We start from the raw sequence: 17623 nt of genomic DNA on the forward strand, positions 1-17623 counted from the left end.
AGACATAGCTATTCATCATGTGGTTTCTTTTGGTTGTAATGCAGTGGTCTCAAGCTTCAACTTATTTGTTGGGGCTGATTCGTATGGGTCGTTAAACATATTATAGTTGGTACAAACTTACCAAACAATTAACATTCATATCAAATTAATCAAGCAACATTAATTGGAATCTTGAATTTAAAGGTGATTGCTTGTTTCAGGTAATGATGCCGGAGCATCACCACGCCTCAATCTCAAGGTAAAGTGACTATCTTTTATTTCAAACATTGAAGCATCATGATTTTCTTTTGAACATAGTTCCCTCTCCTCTATTCCTAACTTCCTACCCTGTGGCCTGTAGTCCTATTAAATCATGTCAATCTGAGATTTCTAATGAGCAATTTGCAAAAGCATTCAATCCTTCACTCCACTTGAGAAAGATGCAGTGACATGAAGAAAGATGCAGCAGACATGAAGAAATCAACTGGATACATCAGAGGAGTTAATGTCAAATAGTTGGTTCTAAGTTCTAACTACAACCATAGAACACACTTTTGCTAAGCGTAACCATTTTTTTGCAATATGTATGTATCTGGTTAACATACCAGATTTATTTGTATAAAGTTTTGAATGTTCGTATTTGCTGTAGTTAAACATATAACATACTCGCGACATAGCATGGGGTTGATTTCTAGTGTTGTTTATTGTTCAACAAAGTAATGTTTGTTTATTCACATAAGATCATGTTCCATCTACCACCTATACTAGATGTCAATATAGATGGTCATAATGAGCAGAGGTTCGTTCGCTGTAATTAGAAGGCGGAACAGCCGGACAAAGCTAGTTGATTCCCACCTCATATTCTCAGTTCCTATTTACAATCCAGCAAGGTCCTATATGTTCAAGTTCCAGATTTGAAGGGTCTAATAAATTTTGCTGCATAAAAAGAAGGATTTACAGTCACTGGGAGTTACCATTGTGTTTAAGGATTAGCTCTTCTGGTATCCTCAAATATATTTCCCTTTGTTTTAAGGTATTAGGGTGGCTATTTAAATGTTCATGTTACAGGGTTTCCCTCTCTGTGATATGATCAGTTCTATGTTGCTTCAGTGTAGACTATTTCTTTATAATTTGAGGGATAGTCAAGATTGGTAGACGTAGCAACTGATGGCCTCTACCGTCTAGCAATCCAAGTACAAAATCATCAAACAGAATCTTAAACCAATTTGAGAGCCACTAACATTTATGAGAAGTAGTTATTCTACTAAAGCCTCAAGATCAGAACCAGTGCACTAGTCATATATTGATCATTGATTCCTTTAAATCTAATGTGCTGCTGTCAGCCTTCTACAGTATTAGCATACATATTTAGAATGTTTTCACTTGGTTCTGATTGATGTCAGATGACTCAGACTAATCCTTACATAATTCATAGTACAGAGCAAAAACTTCCTAAAAGCAATGGCAAAACTTCTAACAATACTTGAGTAGCTCCAAACCAAGGCCATAGTATCAAATTGACCAGGGCACCCGTTTATCGCTCCATTTAGGATAATTGGAGCTCCATAGGCGAAGGACCAAGAGATTGCATGAATGAGAATTCTGACAGAAGGTTCCACAAGGCCACAAATGCTACAAGACTTTTGTTGCACAGAGTGGCGCTTATCCAAACTGCGGAGGGAAGCTTGTTCTCAAACCGGCCAAAGTTGCAACCCTTTCCCAAGAGCCGAATTAACCAATTTGAAAACTGTGGTAGGCACCAGAGATCATGAACTGGGTGCTCCAATTCCTTCATCTTTGGACCTAAATATTTGATGTAACAGAAGAGAGGAGTCAGAATACTGGGTTTCATATGAGATAAATGAACGGTGTCATTGTGTAAGGTGTGAATTTACATAATGTTGTTATACTACAAAGTGCAACAATGAAGTCTCCCACATTGCTTAATACTATTGAGAATAATAAATGGAAGAATTAACTACTGATAAGGAGAACAAAAGAAAAAAACAGAAGATGTTGAATTAAACTTCAGAAACAAAAATTGCAGCTTCAAAACAATGACTGATAATGATAGCTGAGCGAAACTGGTCTTCTCGCTTGTAATGTTTGATTTGCTCAACTTAAATGGCAACATTTCTTCATTACTTTAAACCATGCATTTGAATTTCAACACAGTTTGCATGATCTTTAGATTATTTGTACTGGAAATCTGGAATTAATGCTAGATGTAATTATTTATGACGGGCTATGGTTCTATTTGCAGGTTGGGAAAGTAAGGAAACTAAAAATGCTGCAGGTTTGCAACAATCCCATACCATTACTTAGAATCAATATTTCATAACTTTAAACAAGGGTAAGTACCACATATCCAGGGAGAAGGAACTATTTCAAAAAAAATTAGTTAGGATTGAAAATAAACCAGTTGCATACAAGTGAAGCACAGAAATACTGAAATCAAGAATAGTTATATTCTCAATTCTAGTAACTGCTCATTTGTTATGATTAGATGGAAGTGTACTGTATTAGGATTAAACTCATGGTTACCATTATCTTCAATGAAATGAATAAATTACCATGCAAAGGTAAAGAGAACTAAACTACCTGTACCAGGTCTGTGTCCATCGCACATCATCAGTTGTTCTTCCATTTTGAGTACAATAAAGTGTGCCTATGAAGAGTTGAAAATTATTACAGAACAATGGTAATTACCAGCCATCGGGAAAAAATATAGCAGGTTAATCAATCTTATATTAGTCTAAACTGGAAGGGAAGAGAAGGTAGTGATCTGAAGAGCTGACAATGCTTTTAGGAATTGTTGTACTTCATAACTTGAATGAAAGTAATCTGCAAAAATGGAATATTCTCACACCTCAAGGCTCAGGGGAAACAATTATCCTGTTCTGCTAGATTAGTGAGGATTCTCATAGCTTTAATTATTGCAGACCTGAGTTCAATTTTCAAAAAGAGATTTAGTTTAGTGCTGATGAAAAAAAAAGAGAGACAAGGATAAACAAGTTTTCTTCATTTAAAAAATGCTTCAAACTGATTTTCCACAACAGGCAATGGCACAAAAACTATGTTGAATTGTCTTGTTGGAATGAAAAAAAAAAAAAAAACAGAGAGAGAGAGAGAGGACTACACATAAGATGTGGAGGTGATAGGGATCTCAAAAGTTTACAGTTGATTTCAAATGGAGATCTACACAACTAGGATATGAATGTAGCATTTGGCATATCCACAAATTATTGGAATACAACTAATATAGTACAACTGGGACACCCCTCAGCATAATATTGCATATATAGGTGATAAAAGCCACAAATTTCCAGCTGCATTATTAATTTGGTGAGGTCCTTAATAGATTCAGCAGCAACTAGTCTCTAACATTGATGTTGGACAATATCGATCTGTATCCTCCATGACAGAATAAAATTTGTATGATTAGATCAAATGATTATCTGGGGCACTATGTTTAATCAAAATGAGCAAATAAACCATACAGTACAGGGGAAAAGTAATTGAACCACTAAATGAAAGAATAAAACTGTGAGTGTAAGAAGAAGAGACTTAATTTAAGGAGAAAATTCAGGCAACTGGGATTGAAATTTATTGATGGTATGGTACGCACCTACATTATTCTCTTGATATGTGACAAACCATTGGGCATTGCATAGCTTCAATCCTAGACTGAGTTAAGAAAGAAAGATGAAAAATGAGACATAACAATCAATATGAGTTGTTGAATGGAAAAGGATAAATAGCGTTTGATAAGAAAGTTGCATACTGTCGATAGTTGGGATATGAGCAATCTTGGGCCATTCAGGGCCTGTGTCCTTGGTGCAATTTTCCTTGAGGAGGGGACATCTCGTAATATAGATCATCTCCAATTTGGTGAGGCGCTGCATAGCTTGAAGTGTAGGTAGATACTTGAGATTCTCACAATTCCTAATTTCCAGAATCTCAAGAGATGTGAGATTTCCCAACCACTCAGGAAGAGCATCCACTCCTTCGAACCCACTTATATACAACTTGTTTAGACAAGTCAAGTGCTGAATTTGCTGGGGCAGAGACTTGAGCTTAGGCCACCCTCTCAAGGTTAACTCTTCAAGTTGTGAATGTGGTGGAAGCTGAAACTCAGGGAAGGAATGGAGCTCCTCCCAGAACGGGCCAATAAACAGTTTCTTCAATCGGGTGAGGCAGTGAAACCCTGTCGGCAGATATTTTAATTTCCCACAATGTCGTATTATCAACTCACGGAGACATGGGAAGCCCTGTAAATCTGCTGGAACAATAGATTGTAGATTATTGCAATTCCCTATACACAACTCCAAAAGTAGAAGACTTGACGTCGTCATTGAAATGGATGTCAATTCCTCACAATTAAGAACAATCAATCTGCGGAGGACGCCTGATGGGACTGAAATGGATGGTGCTAGACTAGAGCAATCGTATATCCTCAACTCATCAAGAGAGAGGAGCCCGCTTAGTGGTAGACTTGATAATCCCGTGCAAGCTGTAATCGTCAATTTACGGAGAGATGATGGCATATCCTGTGTGATGGGAAATATTGATGTTAGATTAGGACAATAACGAAGCTTCAGAGAGGTGCAGCGTAGGAGGAGACCACTTGGTAGGCTTGATAATCGATCACATTTACTAATCTCCAACTCTAGAGATGCAATACCCCCCTGTGTGGTTGGAAGTGATGTTAGATTATCACAATCCTTTATGATCAATTCACGGAGAGAAGCAATGCCCTGTGTGATCCGAATCGACTCTAGGCTGGGACAACCAAATATACTCATATGCTCAACAAGAGGGAACGAGTCTAGACCATCAGCTCCCACACATTTTAGGTTATCCATCCTACAAATCTTGACACGTCTAAGATTAGGTAGCTGACCCAGTGCTGGAACTCCTTCACAATTGGGGCAGTCGAATAATTTAATCTTCTTCAAGTTGTTGAGACACATCACCCATGACGGAAATCTGGCACCCCTGAATCCTTCAATCTGCAGCCTTTGCAAATTAGTATCGGGCCGGAGGCCTTCTAGTACCTGTTCATGCTCATCATTAATGCTGCTGCTTGTGCTACTCTCCGACTCTTCCTCATTTTTGTCGTCTCTTGTCCATTCAAATGTTAGCTCGCATACATCTCTCTTCTCCTCCAATTTTGCCTTCTTCGCTTCTTCTTCACTCTTCACATGTTCTAGATTCAAAATAGTTAGTCGGCCTTTCAATTGCTTCAGGCCACCTAACTCTCCAATTCCAGGTCCTGTCTCCTTGCCCACACTGAAGTAAGGTAATGTTCTAAGATTGGACAATTTCCCCAATATACCAGCTGGAATCTCAATTTCCTCATCAAAATAAACATGTCTCAAGTTGATCAAGTTTTTCATTTCCTGCGGCAACTTTTTGAGATCTGTACGACGCATTCTCAGTGTTTGAAGGTTATACAGCTTGCCAATAGATTTTGGGAGTGCCTGGATTCTTGTGTAGGAAATGTCTAGATACCTCAAATGCTTCAACTTGCCAATTGAATTCGGCAACTCCTCTATACCCGCCTCTTCTAAATCTAAGACACGTAAAGCTCTCAACTTTAGAAAAATGGTACTGGGGACTTGATCATCACTCATAAATAGAGAGCGCAATCTTGCCATACTTGACTCTGACATTCTTTCTAGTGTTAAAATGGGAACATGTGAAACATGTCGAATCTCAAGCGTATTGTGATCTTCCATCACATTTTTTAATTCCTGCATCAAACTCTCACATTTGGATACTTCTTTTGCAAGATCATGCACAAGATCGTGCATTTTGCAGTCCTCTATAATGCCATCATCATCCTTGGTAACATCTTGGAATAAGGAGTTTTGACATAAAATATTGAAATACTCATTACCTATATCCTCCATTTGTTCCATATGCTGGCCAGGAGAAGGATGGAGCAATCCCTGAGCCATCCATAGTTGGATCAACTTTTCTCTTTCAATTGTGAAATCTTCCGGGAACATTGAGCAATATGCAAAGCATTGTTTCAAAAGTGATGATTTCAAATTTTGAAAACTCAACTTTAAAACAGACATGATTCTTTCATTTCCTTCGGGTAATTCCCATATTTGACTTTTTTGAATTAATAACCATTCTTCTCTACTATTTTTAGTACGCATCATGCCTCCCAAAACCTGTAATCATATCAGTTAGAAATTTAGAAAATCCAATCATTTATACGTATTGATTAACAATGTGCAGTAATGCGGTTTGGAGCAAAGTAGTTAACTTCCACACAGCTAAAGAACACATCTTAAAAGTTCACACACTTAGTAAAAAATAAATGATTAAATAGCACTTGGAAAAGAAGGTAAATGAGAAAAGAAAAAAAAAAATCGCTCAAACCAATTTATTGACATATACGGGAGGATTGCATACGTTTATATAAAATAATTTCTAATGGAAGCAAACGTTTCCATTTTAGAAGTAAAATTTCGAAGTACGCGCGTACCATCTCCACAACTAGCTGGTCCGGCTAGTCTAAAAATAGTTTGGGAGGGCTTGGATTTCATAACCAATCCTATGGTTTTGATTAGTGAACACTCAATTAGTCAATTGAATTGATGAACATTGTTGGGATTTTTATTTTCAACGTAACTTTCTTTTCATTCTAAATAAGGGACATAAATATATCATAGCAAATTACTATGTTTTTATCCCCACCCCACTTCATTTCTGATAACAGTTTCCTCTGTTAGTTAACGTGTATTATATGTCTATACGCATATAATAAAAAAAATATATTGACATTTTGTTCTTATTCATTCGGTAAATTTCATGTATTTTCACATCAAACATATTATACACGTAAAATATTATACGAAAATTCATATAATAGAAAGAAAAAAATCCAGCAACTAAAATAGAAAAAATCATCTCTTATCCTATAAATCAACCTTCTGCACTCTTTTGATTTGGAATCTTATATTTATATCTATTTTCAACTTCTCAAATGAGTCTTAATCAGAAACTCAAATTTCTTTCAACTTTTCATCGTGCTTTTTTTCTATAGTTGATATATGCCTGCTCTTCATATTAATTTAGGAGTGATTCTATTCATACCTCTTATATCAGTCATTGGACCTCCTACACTACTTTTTACCATTAAACTTCCAATTTTACCCAATTCCCTTTACTCTCTACGCCTCCCCTTCTTCCTATAGCCATAACTCCAGATCATCCACCATCCGTCTCTACCTACACAAACATCTCCAGCAACCAAATGCCATGTCAATGGTTATTATCTCTCAGCTCAAAAAGGAAGGAAAAAAAAAAAAGAAGAAGCCAAAAACAGAGCTGCATTACTGTGGCTGATGTCTGATAGCTTTCTGTACCAACTATCCATAGTGCAATTTTTTGACTCTCACACTATTAGTTATAGTTGGAATAATTAAGAACAATATATTTTTGTTTATTTGAATTCAAAGAAGGCTTATAGCAAAGCGCTTTGCTTCTACACAGCTCGTAAATAAGAATAAAAATAAAAAAGGGCCTAAGATTATCAAGGAAAAAAAATGCAAAACATTGGGGCTTTGGCAAAGGATTCATATAATTATATGGTCTACTCAATCTATTGCTTGTAAATCTGTTATCAACTATAAGAAATATGGAGACGATCGAATGAAGTCAGGTGTTCCTCATGAAGGAGAGGAGCGAGAAGATGATTAAAGAGGTGTAAAAGTCTTATTTTGTTTTTGTTTGTCAGAAGGGTAAAATAGGGTTTTAAAATATTCAAAAACATGTGGAGGTCCAGATGTTAATATAAGAGGTATGAATAAAAGCACTCTTAATTTAGTAAGAAGAAACTAGATGATCGAAGAAGAAAATGAATGACTAAAGTAAATGACGAGTCACCGCTGTTGACCGGTGAAGTCAGCGGAGTGAGGAGAGATAAAGAGAAGAAAAGAGAAATGTTGTTGTTGTTGTTTTTTTTTTTCCTTCTTCCTCTTCTTATGAAGAAGCGAATCAAGAGATGGAAAGACCAGGCTTTTTCTTTGACATGGCTTTGAATAATGTGTAAAGTGAGAGATGTGTCAATTTGATAATTTTTATTTAGGCCTCCTTATATTTTTAAAATGTTTAAAATTTAATTTTACCCCTACATATAAAAAAACATGAACTCAACCCCTATAGCCAACTCTTTGTTCACTTTTTCTGTTTGCCACTGGATCTTGCAGCCCATAACTGACTGGTTCCCTCCCTCTCCCCCTCTCTCTCTCTAAATGAAATCCTAAACCTGGGGGATTCTAAAAATATTGGCTTCTTCCTTCATAGTTTGCAAGAGCCTTGAATGATAATTGATTTATACAACTTATTATTGTGAGAAGTGATTGTGCAAGTATTGTTGATATTAAGAGCATCTCCAACAAGAGATGTCAAAAGATTAATTTGACAGCTGACTTGGCAAATAATATTTTATGGACTTCATCTCCAACCCATCTGCCAAATCCAACCCAACCCAACCCCTTCTTGTTTTTTTAATTTCCCCTTCTTGCTGTTGCTTTTTTCATCGTTTTGGTTGGGTTTGCAAACAAAACCCAACCGATCATCAATTATTCACAGTCAATCTCTCTCTCACTTCAGTAACCTGCCGCAACTAAAATGAAGCTCTTCTTCATTTATCTTCCAACGACTCCTCTTCATCTTTTCCATTTTCACTTTCCCTATTTCATATTCAGATCATGAACAAGTTTTTTAGTTTGAGTTTTTGGGAGACAGATCGAGATCAGAAAGATCGACATGGCTGGTGAGTTTTTGTTCATTTTTTTTCCAATAATTCTTTTCCATCTTCTATTCCTCATCTATCTCAATTATCTGCAGTTTAATGTTTTGTTGAGATCGACATACAACATCGATGTCGAGAAGAGAGGGAATTTCATATACGTATCAACATGTGGGATTTTAGATCGACATCGAGAGAGAGAATTTCATATCGAAATCGAGAGAAAGCTCTGGATCTTGTCATGATAATAATGAATCTGGCCATCTGGGATTTCAAATCGAGATCGTGAAGAAGTTTTCCGATTTGGGTTTTTGGGAACAGACCAATTTCTTTCTGATTCTGGCAAAAAAGCAATCTTTGAAGATGATGAAGATGAGCTATTTGAGGCATTTGACAGTTTTGAGAGATCTGTCAAATTTGACAAATTTGGTTGATATGTCAAATACACGTAGGATTCGACAAATTTGTTGGAGTTGGTTTCACAGGCCTTATGTTACCGTTGGAGCTCTACGGTGGATTTTGACAAGACCGTTGGAGATGGTCTAAGACTCCAAGTTGCAGGTAATTTCAGGTCATTTCCATACTCTTCTCTTCTCTTAAAAGCACACCTAATTAAACGAATCTAGCCTCACATCACCACTAAAACAAAACCATTGTCTTGTGGATGAAACATGAATGCCGTAAGGGGAACAAAACCCAACTATTGTTTATAAATAGGGTTAAGATTTGAAGCATAAAATGAGAAATGTGCTCTAATTCAATGATGGAAGAAAGCAAGTAGATCAGAGAATTTTGGATATAGAAAAATTAGAGAGAAAAAAGGGTAAAATTGGAAATTTGATGATAAAAATCTTGAGAGGAGGTCCAAATACTAATTGTAGAGATTTGAATAGAACCATTTTTTTAATTTTTTTTTATCAATAATGGGGTTTGAAACCCAATCAAGCTAGGAAGCTCATCCACATGCTCATGTTATTATTTATTATTGAATAGACCCACTCTTTAAATTAACAAAAATTTTATAAATTTAAAGTTAAGTAGTTTTATGTCCATATTTTCACATTCGCATTTTTGGTTATTTGCTGTATCATGCATGTATTATATGAATTTATTAATGTACCGTATCACCTTTTTTTACCGAACTTTTGACCATATGATTCAATTAGATTAACTGAATATTCAAATAATTCAAGTACATATTTTTCCCATTAATACGCATATCTTTTTTTATTTACTATATCAGTGTTATTTGAACCCATGACCTCCATAATGTTATTAAGACCAAAGACGACATTTGATATCATAAAGGCTGCGGTGCAGGTAGCCATATTGTCATTTGGATGAAATTGGACTTAATCCGAATATTTTTCGGGTTGAGCCCAATTAGAATTTATCAGGTTACTAGTACCAAATTGAACTTGAGCCGAAAATTTTTCGGATCAACTTTTTGAATTTTGGTCTCAGATCAACAATTTCATCATGCCATGATCTACACCGATCCGACTAAGAAACTATAATATGTCACAATACTAACTCATAGTCTTTTAGTTTTTCAATCTAAAATTCAATTCATGTAGTATCAACCCGAAAACAATCGATCTATCATAAATCAATCAATTCATTAAGACCAAACAAGGGACAAACAAAGGAGTAAAAATAAACTCTTTGTGACTTGTAAGAGAGAAAAAGCAAGTGCATACGTGGTGGCCATGGAGTTGTAGGAAGAAGAGCACATGAAGAAGAGGTATCAAGGCCACAAGATCAAATGTTGGCAAGTCTATAATGAGCGTGTAGACTTCGCCACTCACCAAAACCCACATGAAAATAAATAAATAAAAAATTAAATACGAGTATATATAGGTCCGGCAGGTTTTCCAATATATACATATGCAAGAGCGACAAACCGAACAAGATCGAAATGTTAAAGTTTCGACGAAAATCCATACGGAATTGTGGCTTTTTTTTTAAATAAATTTTTTTGGTCTTTTTCACTGCACCAGGTATATCTTATGTATAATTTGTCGGTGAGCTGTGACCTGTTGGTAAATTATAATTCCAACATTGTAAAGGTCATGGGTTCGATTCTCATTGACATATGTAAGGGTGGGGTGGGCCAAAGGTTTTAAAAAAAAAAAAATGTATAATTAAGCCAATTCTTGAAGAAATGGTTAAATTTTTGAACTACCATATGTCAACAGATTATATCATATTTGAAAAAAATTACAATACCTTCCTTGAAAAAATAAGAAATTTCCCTAAAATCAAGAGAGAAAATTGCTGTAACTATTTAATTTAAAAAATAAAAACCAATTGACATGTCCCTCTTTATGGGATTTGACAAGAAGAAATATCACCCAACTAGCTCCAACTTCATCTTAAGAAAAATCTTAAATAAAAAATGTGAAATCTTATAATTATATAAAACAGAAGTCATGAACTCAAGATCCAGAACTTTCTACATCCTTTGCCCTAGTATAACAAAAAGGGGGAGGGGAACCATTAGCCCAAAACCTAGTCTTATAACTAGAGAATGAGCCTAAAATAGCTCTCAGATCCAAAGATAGAAAATGGAATTGCCGCAAGAGCCTTGGGATAGATAAGGGGTACCCAAACCTAACATAAGGGGAATGTAGGGCCCGAGAATCCGGTTGGAATAATAAGCCCATTAATGAACACAATTGGTCTCTCAAGGATTTCGTAGTTTCCTACTTCATCAAGGTATTAGTTAATCTATCGGAGACGATGGAGGATGTCAGGGAAGTCTATGAAACTTGGATGCGGCTAGTGAAACTTCGGATGCTAATAGCAGCACTGCAAAGTACAAACATCTTGTGACTAGCAGTCCACTCCGATTCCTAATAGAGGCCCCAAAAGAGTGACTAACACCAAATAGAGAATCAAATTTTCCAAAACCTCACACAACCATAAGCCAATCTGAACGCATAAATGAAGGCACCGAACTCAAGCTACTTCTCAAACAACATGCCACCATCATCGAAATCAGTAAACATGTTTGCTGAGATGGTTTGGTGGCTTCACTAGTCATCTAGAGTGGTGGAGTGTTTTTCAATCCTTAATCGAATGTCTTTTGTAGGCGGGCGTGTTTATTGGTGGTATCCACAAGTCCAGAAACTGTATTATTCCTTATTTTTTTTTTTTGAGAATAAGAATCCTTTATTGAAAATAACCAAGATTACATAATATGGGAATGACCGGTGGTGGACAAGAACTCCCCACTCTCCTCCCTAAAAACCGAACTAGTTACGGGTCCGTCATCCAGGATGACATCCATGAGCCAAAAGAGCCCAACCCCTAACCACCTATTTCGCCTAACCTCACAGGCTACAGATAACCCCGAGAAACTCGATAACACCCCATAGACAACTGCCAGAGAAACTAGCGCCCTCTTCCACACCGCGCCCCAATGAAACCAGACCACGTGCAAGGATCGCTTGTTAACACATTGACCATAAGATAAAACCGAAATTACACCAACTCGTCCCCAGGAAAGACACCACATCCATGGCACATCAATTTGACCCAACCCTAGCTCAAACGAGTAGGGACCAACTATTGACCAAAGTAAACTAACCAATAACCAAAGTAAACTAAAAAGCAACCTAACTAAAAACAAGACTTTAACCAAAGGAAAGAAGTCGCCGCCACAGTACTCCTCACCCTTGTCGTCAGATGACTCGCCGGCAATCCACCACCGTAGCCTCATGTCTTCAATCTCCCCAAGTCGAAGGTGCCTGCTAAACCATACAGCAAACCACAGCCAATCTATCAACAAGAAATCGATGAAAGACTCACTGTGCCTTGCCTCTGCCATGCCCACCACCTTGAAAACCCAGTTCCACCACAGCTGCCATCTCCGTCTAGCGACCCACCGTAGATTAGAAGTCAGCGCCATACGATCCATGGTATACCGCCGCCATGATCTGGCCTCTGACCACATACTCCACGCCGACCACCACCCATCCGACCTCCACACCGACGATGCCATCTCAGAGAAAAGAAGAGAAGTACCAGACCTTGACCAGCAAAGCAAAGAGCAGAGGAGGACCCCTGAGATCCCAAGATCCCGTCCGGCAACACCCGCCACTCGTCGATGGAGCAGGGAGCCACGGCCGACGCGGGGGCGCCGCCGGACAGGCAGATAACTTTTGTTAACTCTCTCCAACCCTAGTTCTCACTCTCTCCGAATTGCACGGGATGGCTCACCCCATATCTACTCTTCTAAATTGATAGGGATTCAAAGAAAACTTTCGAGTTGTATTATTCCTTATTTTTTTATTGCAGTTTGATGAAGAAATAAATTATGTAAAACTAATTTTTTGGTACAAAAAAACATTAAAAAAAAAGCCAATTGACACACGCGTAAGCGTGTGTTAAGAGGCTAGTTATAAATTAAAAAAATATAACAAGTAATAGGCATTAAGAAAAATAGAATACTCACAACATGCAATTAGTATGTGCTTCGTGCATTAAAAGTATACCATAAATACCCCTTTTTTTCTTCTTTTAAGGCGTGTTTTTCTCTCACACGTCATTATCAATTATCAAAACAAACGTGAACTTTTCGGGCCGGGTCCAAAACTTGTTATCTAAAGTCTGGGCCTGAACTAAATTTGGACCGAAATTTTTGGGCCAGTTTTCCGGGTTTTCGGGTCCAAAACATTAGAGAGGACCCTGCTCTAGATCCAACACAACGGGATGTGAAGTCCGTCGAGTGGGTAGTCCAGAACTACCTCAGCCCTGGCGACGCCGTCATCCTCCTCCATGTCCTTCACCACTTCATCCTCCTGAATGCCGGTGATGCCGACTGGGGCGCCCCCGACATCTCCGTCCCCGACGACGAGGCCTTGCAGGCTTGCAGCAGAAGCTCAAGGTCGATCTTGACAATTTCAATGTTACCGAAGCCAACGTTCTCATAGAGCCTCTCGGCTGAGCAGTTTGAGGAGCGATGAGTTTTTTGGGAGTCTAAAGAGGGGTGTTTGGTGCAGAACGACGATGAGGACTCGGAGGAAACAGCGATATATGGTGGTTCAAGAAGAGAAGAGAGAGAAAGTTGGGTTTAGGAAGAAAAAGAGGAGAGATAGGCAATGCTGATCTGATGGGGACGGAGAAGGAATAAAAAAGAAAGAGAAGGGAAGCGTTTGGAGAGAACAAGAAGAGAAGGAACGAGAGAAAGAAAAACAATCCGGCCGTTCGAGCTTTTTCTTTTTTCAGTTTTCTAAAATGCAGGACCGAGTTTGACTCAATTTTGACAAATTTTTTAAAAAATTTGGACCAAACCGATTGGTCCAGGCCGGTTTTTCAGGGTTTTGGGCTGATCTGTCCACCCCTTTTATGATTAATGACATGAAACTAGTTTTTCTTGGAGTTTTAGCCCAAGTTTGGATTCCCTCTACATACGTTTCGGCCAAAGTTTCATATTTAGGAAAAAAAAAGGAGGAAAGCCTCTCTCCCTTGATCTCAGTCCACTCTCGATCACGTACTTCACAATTGTTAGTCTCTCACATTCTCTAAATCTACTCGACTCTATCGCAATCTTCGTCCTCTCCTCTTTTTTCATAATCTGAGGCTAAATAAGATACCTTCACTGTTCACAATCATCTCAAACCCCAACCGCCAACACGTACAACTGGTCAATTTCATAATATACGATATTTAATTCATAATTATTGGAGATGGGTAAATTATAGCCATATCCATTTAGAATAATAGTGATTTTTTTTACTTTTGATTCTTGAGGTGTTAGAAATTTAGCCAAGGAGTTATATCTGCTCCCCACCGGTAGGGATAGCGAATGAGCCTTGAGGATGTACACCTGGAAGTTTTACAGGCAGCGGGAAATAGGCTTTTATTAAAACGTGAAGTGTTCAATTGACAATTTGGCCAAAGTCATGGTATATTTTAGCAACTAAGGTAGATATTAATGGGAGCATTGTAGTAAATTAAATTTTAGTATCCGACATTAATTAGAGTGTTTTGCAAAATTTCTAATAATTACATTAGCAAACTTCAATATTGAAAAATTATTGCAGTTTAACTAGCTAGGAAGTAAAGTAACGAGCAAATGGTAGGTTGCTTAAATTTAAGACTTAAAAGTGTGACACGTCTAGTTCTGTAATGAACAAAAAACAAATCACTGAATGTAGCTCTTATTTTTGTAGCATATATTCTCCTACTTTGTATCTGCTCTTATCACAAATTTGGCAAAAGATGAGAATGGAACAAGGAAAACCTAAAAATGAAAGTTCAGTTGTACATACCTTTGCCACTAACGGAACACCTGCACACTTCTTAGCAATTTCCTTTCCAATTCTCTCTCGATCTGGATCATCGCCATCTGAAAACAGTGCTCTCTGCTTCAAGATGGACCAACAGTCATCATTTGTTAGATTTGTCAATTCAAGTCTGGGAAGTGTTTCAGCAATAGATGCCACATTGGCACTGCGTGTAGTGATGATGACGTTGCTTCCCGAAGCAGAATTCAGCTTTGACAAACAACTCATCAAGCTTTCCCACTTTTTACTATCATCATTCCAAACATCATCGAGCACCAGAACATATCTCTTCTCTTTCAGCTCGTCATTTAGAACTTTAAGCAATGCATCTTGGCTTTTCATTCCAGCCTTTTCTGGTTTTACAGAGTCTACCATCTGACTTAAAATCGTCTCCACTTCAAAAGTGTTGGATACACACATCCATATTTTTTTATGGAAGTGTGTATCTATGGCAGGTTCATTGTACACTGATTTAGCCAAAGTTGTCTTTCCCAGTCCCGGCATTCCTACAATGGCCATAACTGAAGGATTGATCTGTTGATTGTTGGAGTTGATCAACGTCTCAACTATGTTAGTCACGACGTCTCCCCTTCCAACAACCTTTTCATCTGTCTCAAAGAATGAGTCCGTTTGATCTCGACCGAGCCATACACCTTGGGGAGTTGCATCACTTAATCCAATGGAAGATGCCTCACTCTTGTGATCCAAAAGTGATGCATTGATATGCTTTATCCTATTTGCCATTTTAAGGTGAAATAAAATGGGATTGGATGTAGAAAGAAAGTTGAGTACCTTTCTCTTCATGTGGTTTTGCAGTTCAACTTTACGTCGGAGAACTTCATAGTTGCATTCATCCAGCACATTGTCTGCATCATCAGCTATGCCTTTTAGTTTCTTCACCCATCCTTCCACTGCCTTGCCTCTATCAGGAGCTTGTGATTTCGCCGCCGCATCATTTAACATGTTCTGCATTAGTGATAACGACTCGCCTAGCTTCTTCAGATCTCCTTTGAACCCCCATGCAAGACTGCTTTGCTCATTGACAAGTGAAGACACCATCTTCAGCACACCCTCAGCACCAAAAGTAAGCAAAAATTCAGCTGCCATAGTTGATAACAATTAATTAACTGATTGATTTTCTATCATGTACGTGGATGTATGAACTCTCAACTTATACACGGAGATAGATATGGTGCGAGAGTAGTCATTAAATTCTTTGCTTGACATGTTAAATGTAATAAAGCTCACGCCAATACTTTACTTGGCTTCTTTATCATCATCATATTCTAAAAAGCATTTGCACATTATCAATATAAGAAAAAGAAAGAATAGTACTTATAAGAATTAAGCAAATATATTTGGAGAGAATAATATGTAGATTGAGAATGAGGCAATGATATTAGGCATATATGCTTTATATACTTGGCTTGAGAATCTCATCTACTACACCCCAGGCATCGAAAGGTATCTCAAGCATTGTGATGCAAATGGCCAAATCAGTACTAAACCTAAAAGTGTACAGATTAGTATCCACACTATGTCAAAAAGGTCTTCAGCTGACACAACAATTTTGTCGTCTGAGCGAACCAAAATATGTCATCTAGTACGGTGTCGTGTCTTGGGGGTATCAGACGACATAAAAAAATAAAAATCGTGTGTTGTCTGATGAGTTTTGCATTTTGGGAACATTGTGATTTGTATCTTTAAAAGCATTCAAACAACAATTTTGTATTGTCTGATAAACAAAACAACCATATAGTCTTTTTTAAATACTATTGTGTGAAGCGTATTTGCAAGACATATTTTTGGTTAATTGTGTGGTTTGAATGCCCTTAAGTAAGAAATATGAAGACTCGTATGTAGTGTCTTCTATCATACAACAACAATTAAATGTTGTGCTAATTGACTTTAAACGACAATTATATGTGGTCATAAAGCGTATCAGAGGACAATTAAGTGTCGTTCTAGGATAGGTTTATATGACATTTAAGTGTTGTGTGAAAGGTTTTGAAATTATACATATGTTGGGAAATGGTTTAGACAATAGATATCATATTCTTTCTGTTATATCAGTCTCATTACAATTGCAATTTACTATCGTTTGAAGTTATTAGGATGACAAATATTTGTGGTCTGAATATTAAAAGGACCACTAATAGTACGTGTTTTATATTGTCTGTGATCAAGTCCAATCACATTTATTTGTTGTTGTTATACGCTTTAGTCAATACTTTCATCTAACTTATGTTGTTGTTTTGACTTTTAGACTACAATTTTATGTTGTCCCAATGCCAAAAAGACAATAGACTTCTAATTGATTTTTGTGTAGTTTTTGTGCAGTTGCAACCACACGTTTTGGTGTGCTTTTGTTGTAGCTTGCAATTTGAGATAACACATATTACTAGTCCCCTGTTACAATTGGTATGCATGCATTCTGGAAATTAAAATTGCCCATTCATGAAACCATAATATCCACATCCAAAATCATTCATTGCAATTTTCATGAATCCACCATTGTCTCATGTACACAAACCTATTCATGCATGAGCATCAGTTCAAAATGGCCCATATCTATTAA

The 17623-nt window shown here is 37.3% G+C and overlaps 1 protein-coding gene and 1 pseudogene across 5 annotated transcripts; both read right to left on the bottom strand.

The window, feature by feature from the left end:
* Positions 1–645: 645 nt before the first annotated feature.
* Positions 646–5665, bottom strand: LOC112195863 (putative disease resistance protein At3g14460). 5 transcript variants are annotated; one of them, XR_002934832.2, is made up of 5 exons: positions 3764–5665; positions 3608–3666; positions 2778–2923; positions 2581–2647; positions 646–1782 (listed from the first exon to the last, which is right to left on the bottom strand). XR_002934832.2 is itself a non-coding variant. In XM_024336090.2 (2 exons), the coding sequence occupies exons 1-2, from the start codon at positions 5652–5654 to the stop codon at positions 3662–3664; spliced, it is 1896 nt and encodes a 631-aa protein (XP_024191858.2). In that variant the 5' UTR covers positions 5655–5665; the 3' UTR covers positions 2972–3661. The 5 variants fall into 5 exon arrangements, 1 of the variants encoding a protein (XP_024191858.2); XR_005809561.1 differs by lacking the exon at positions 646–1782 and adding an exon at positions 2434–2464; XR_005809560.1 differs by lacking the exon at positions 646–1782 and adding an exon at positions 2434–2496.
* Positions 5666–5820: 155 nt separating this feature from the next.
* Positions 5821–16156, bottom strand: LOC112199263 (annotated as a pseudogene).
* Positions 16157–17623: the final 1467 nt, after the last annotated feature.

Source organism: Rosa chinensis, chromosome 4 (assembly GCF_002994745.2).
Source record: "Rosa chinensis cultivar Old Blush chromosome 4, RchiOBHm-V2, whole genome shotgun sequence".
Classification (NCBI taxonomy): Eukaryota; Viridiplantae; Streptophyta; class Magnoliopsida; order Rosales; family Rosaceae; genus Rosa; species Rosa chinensis.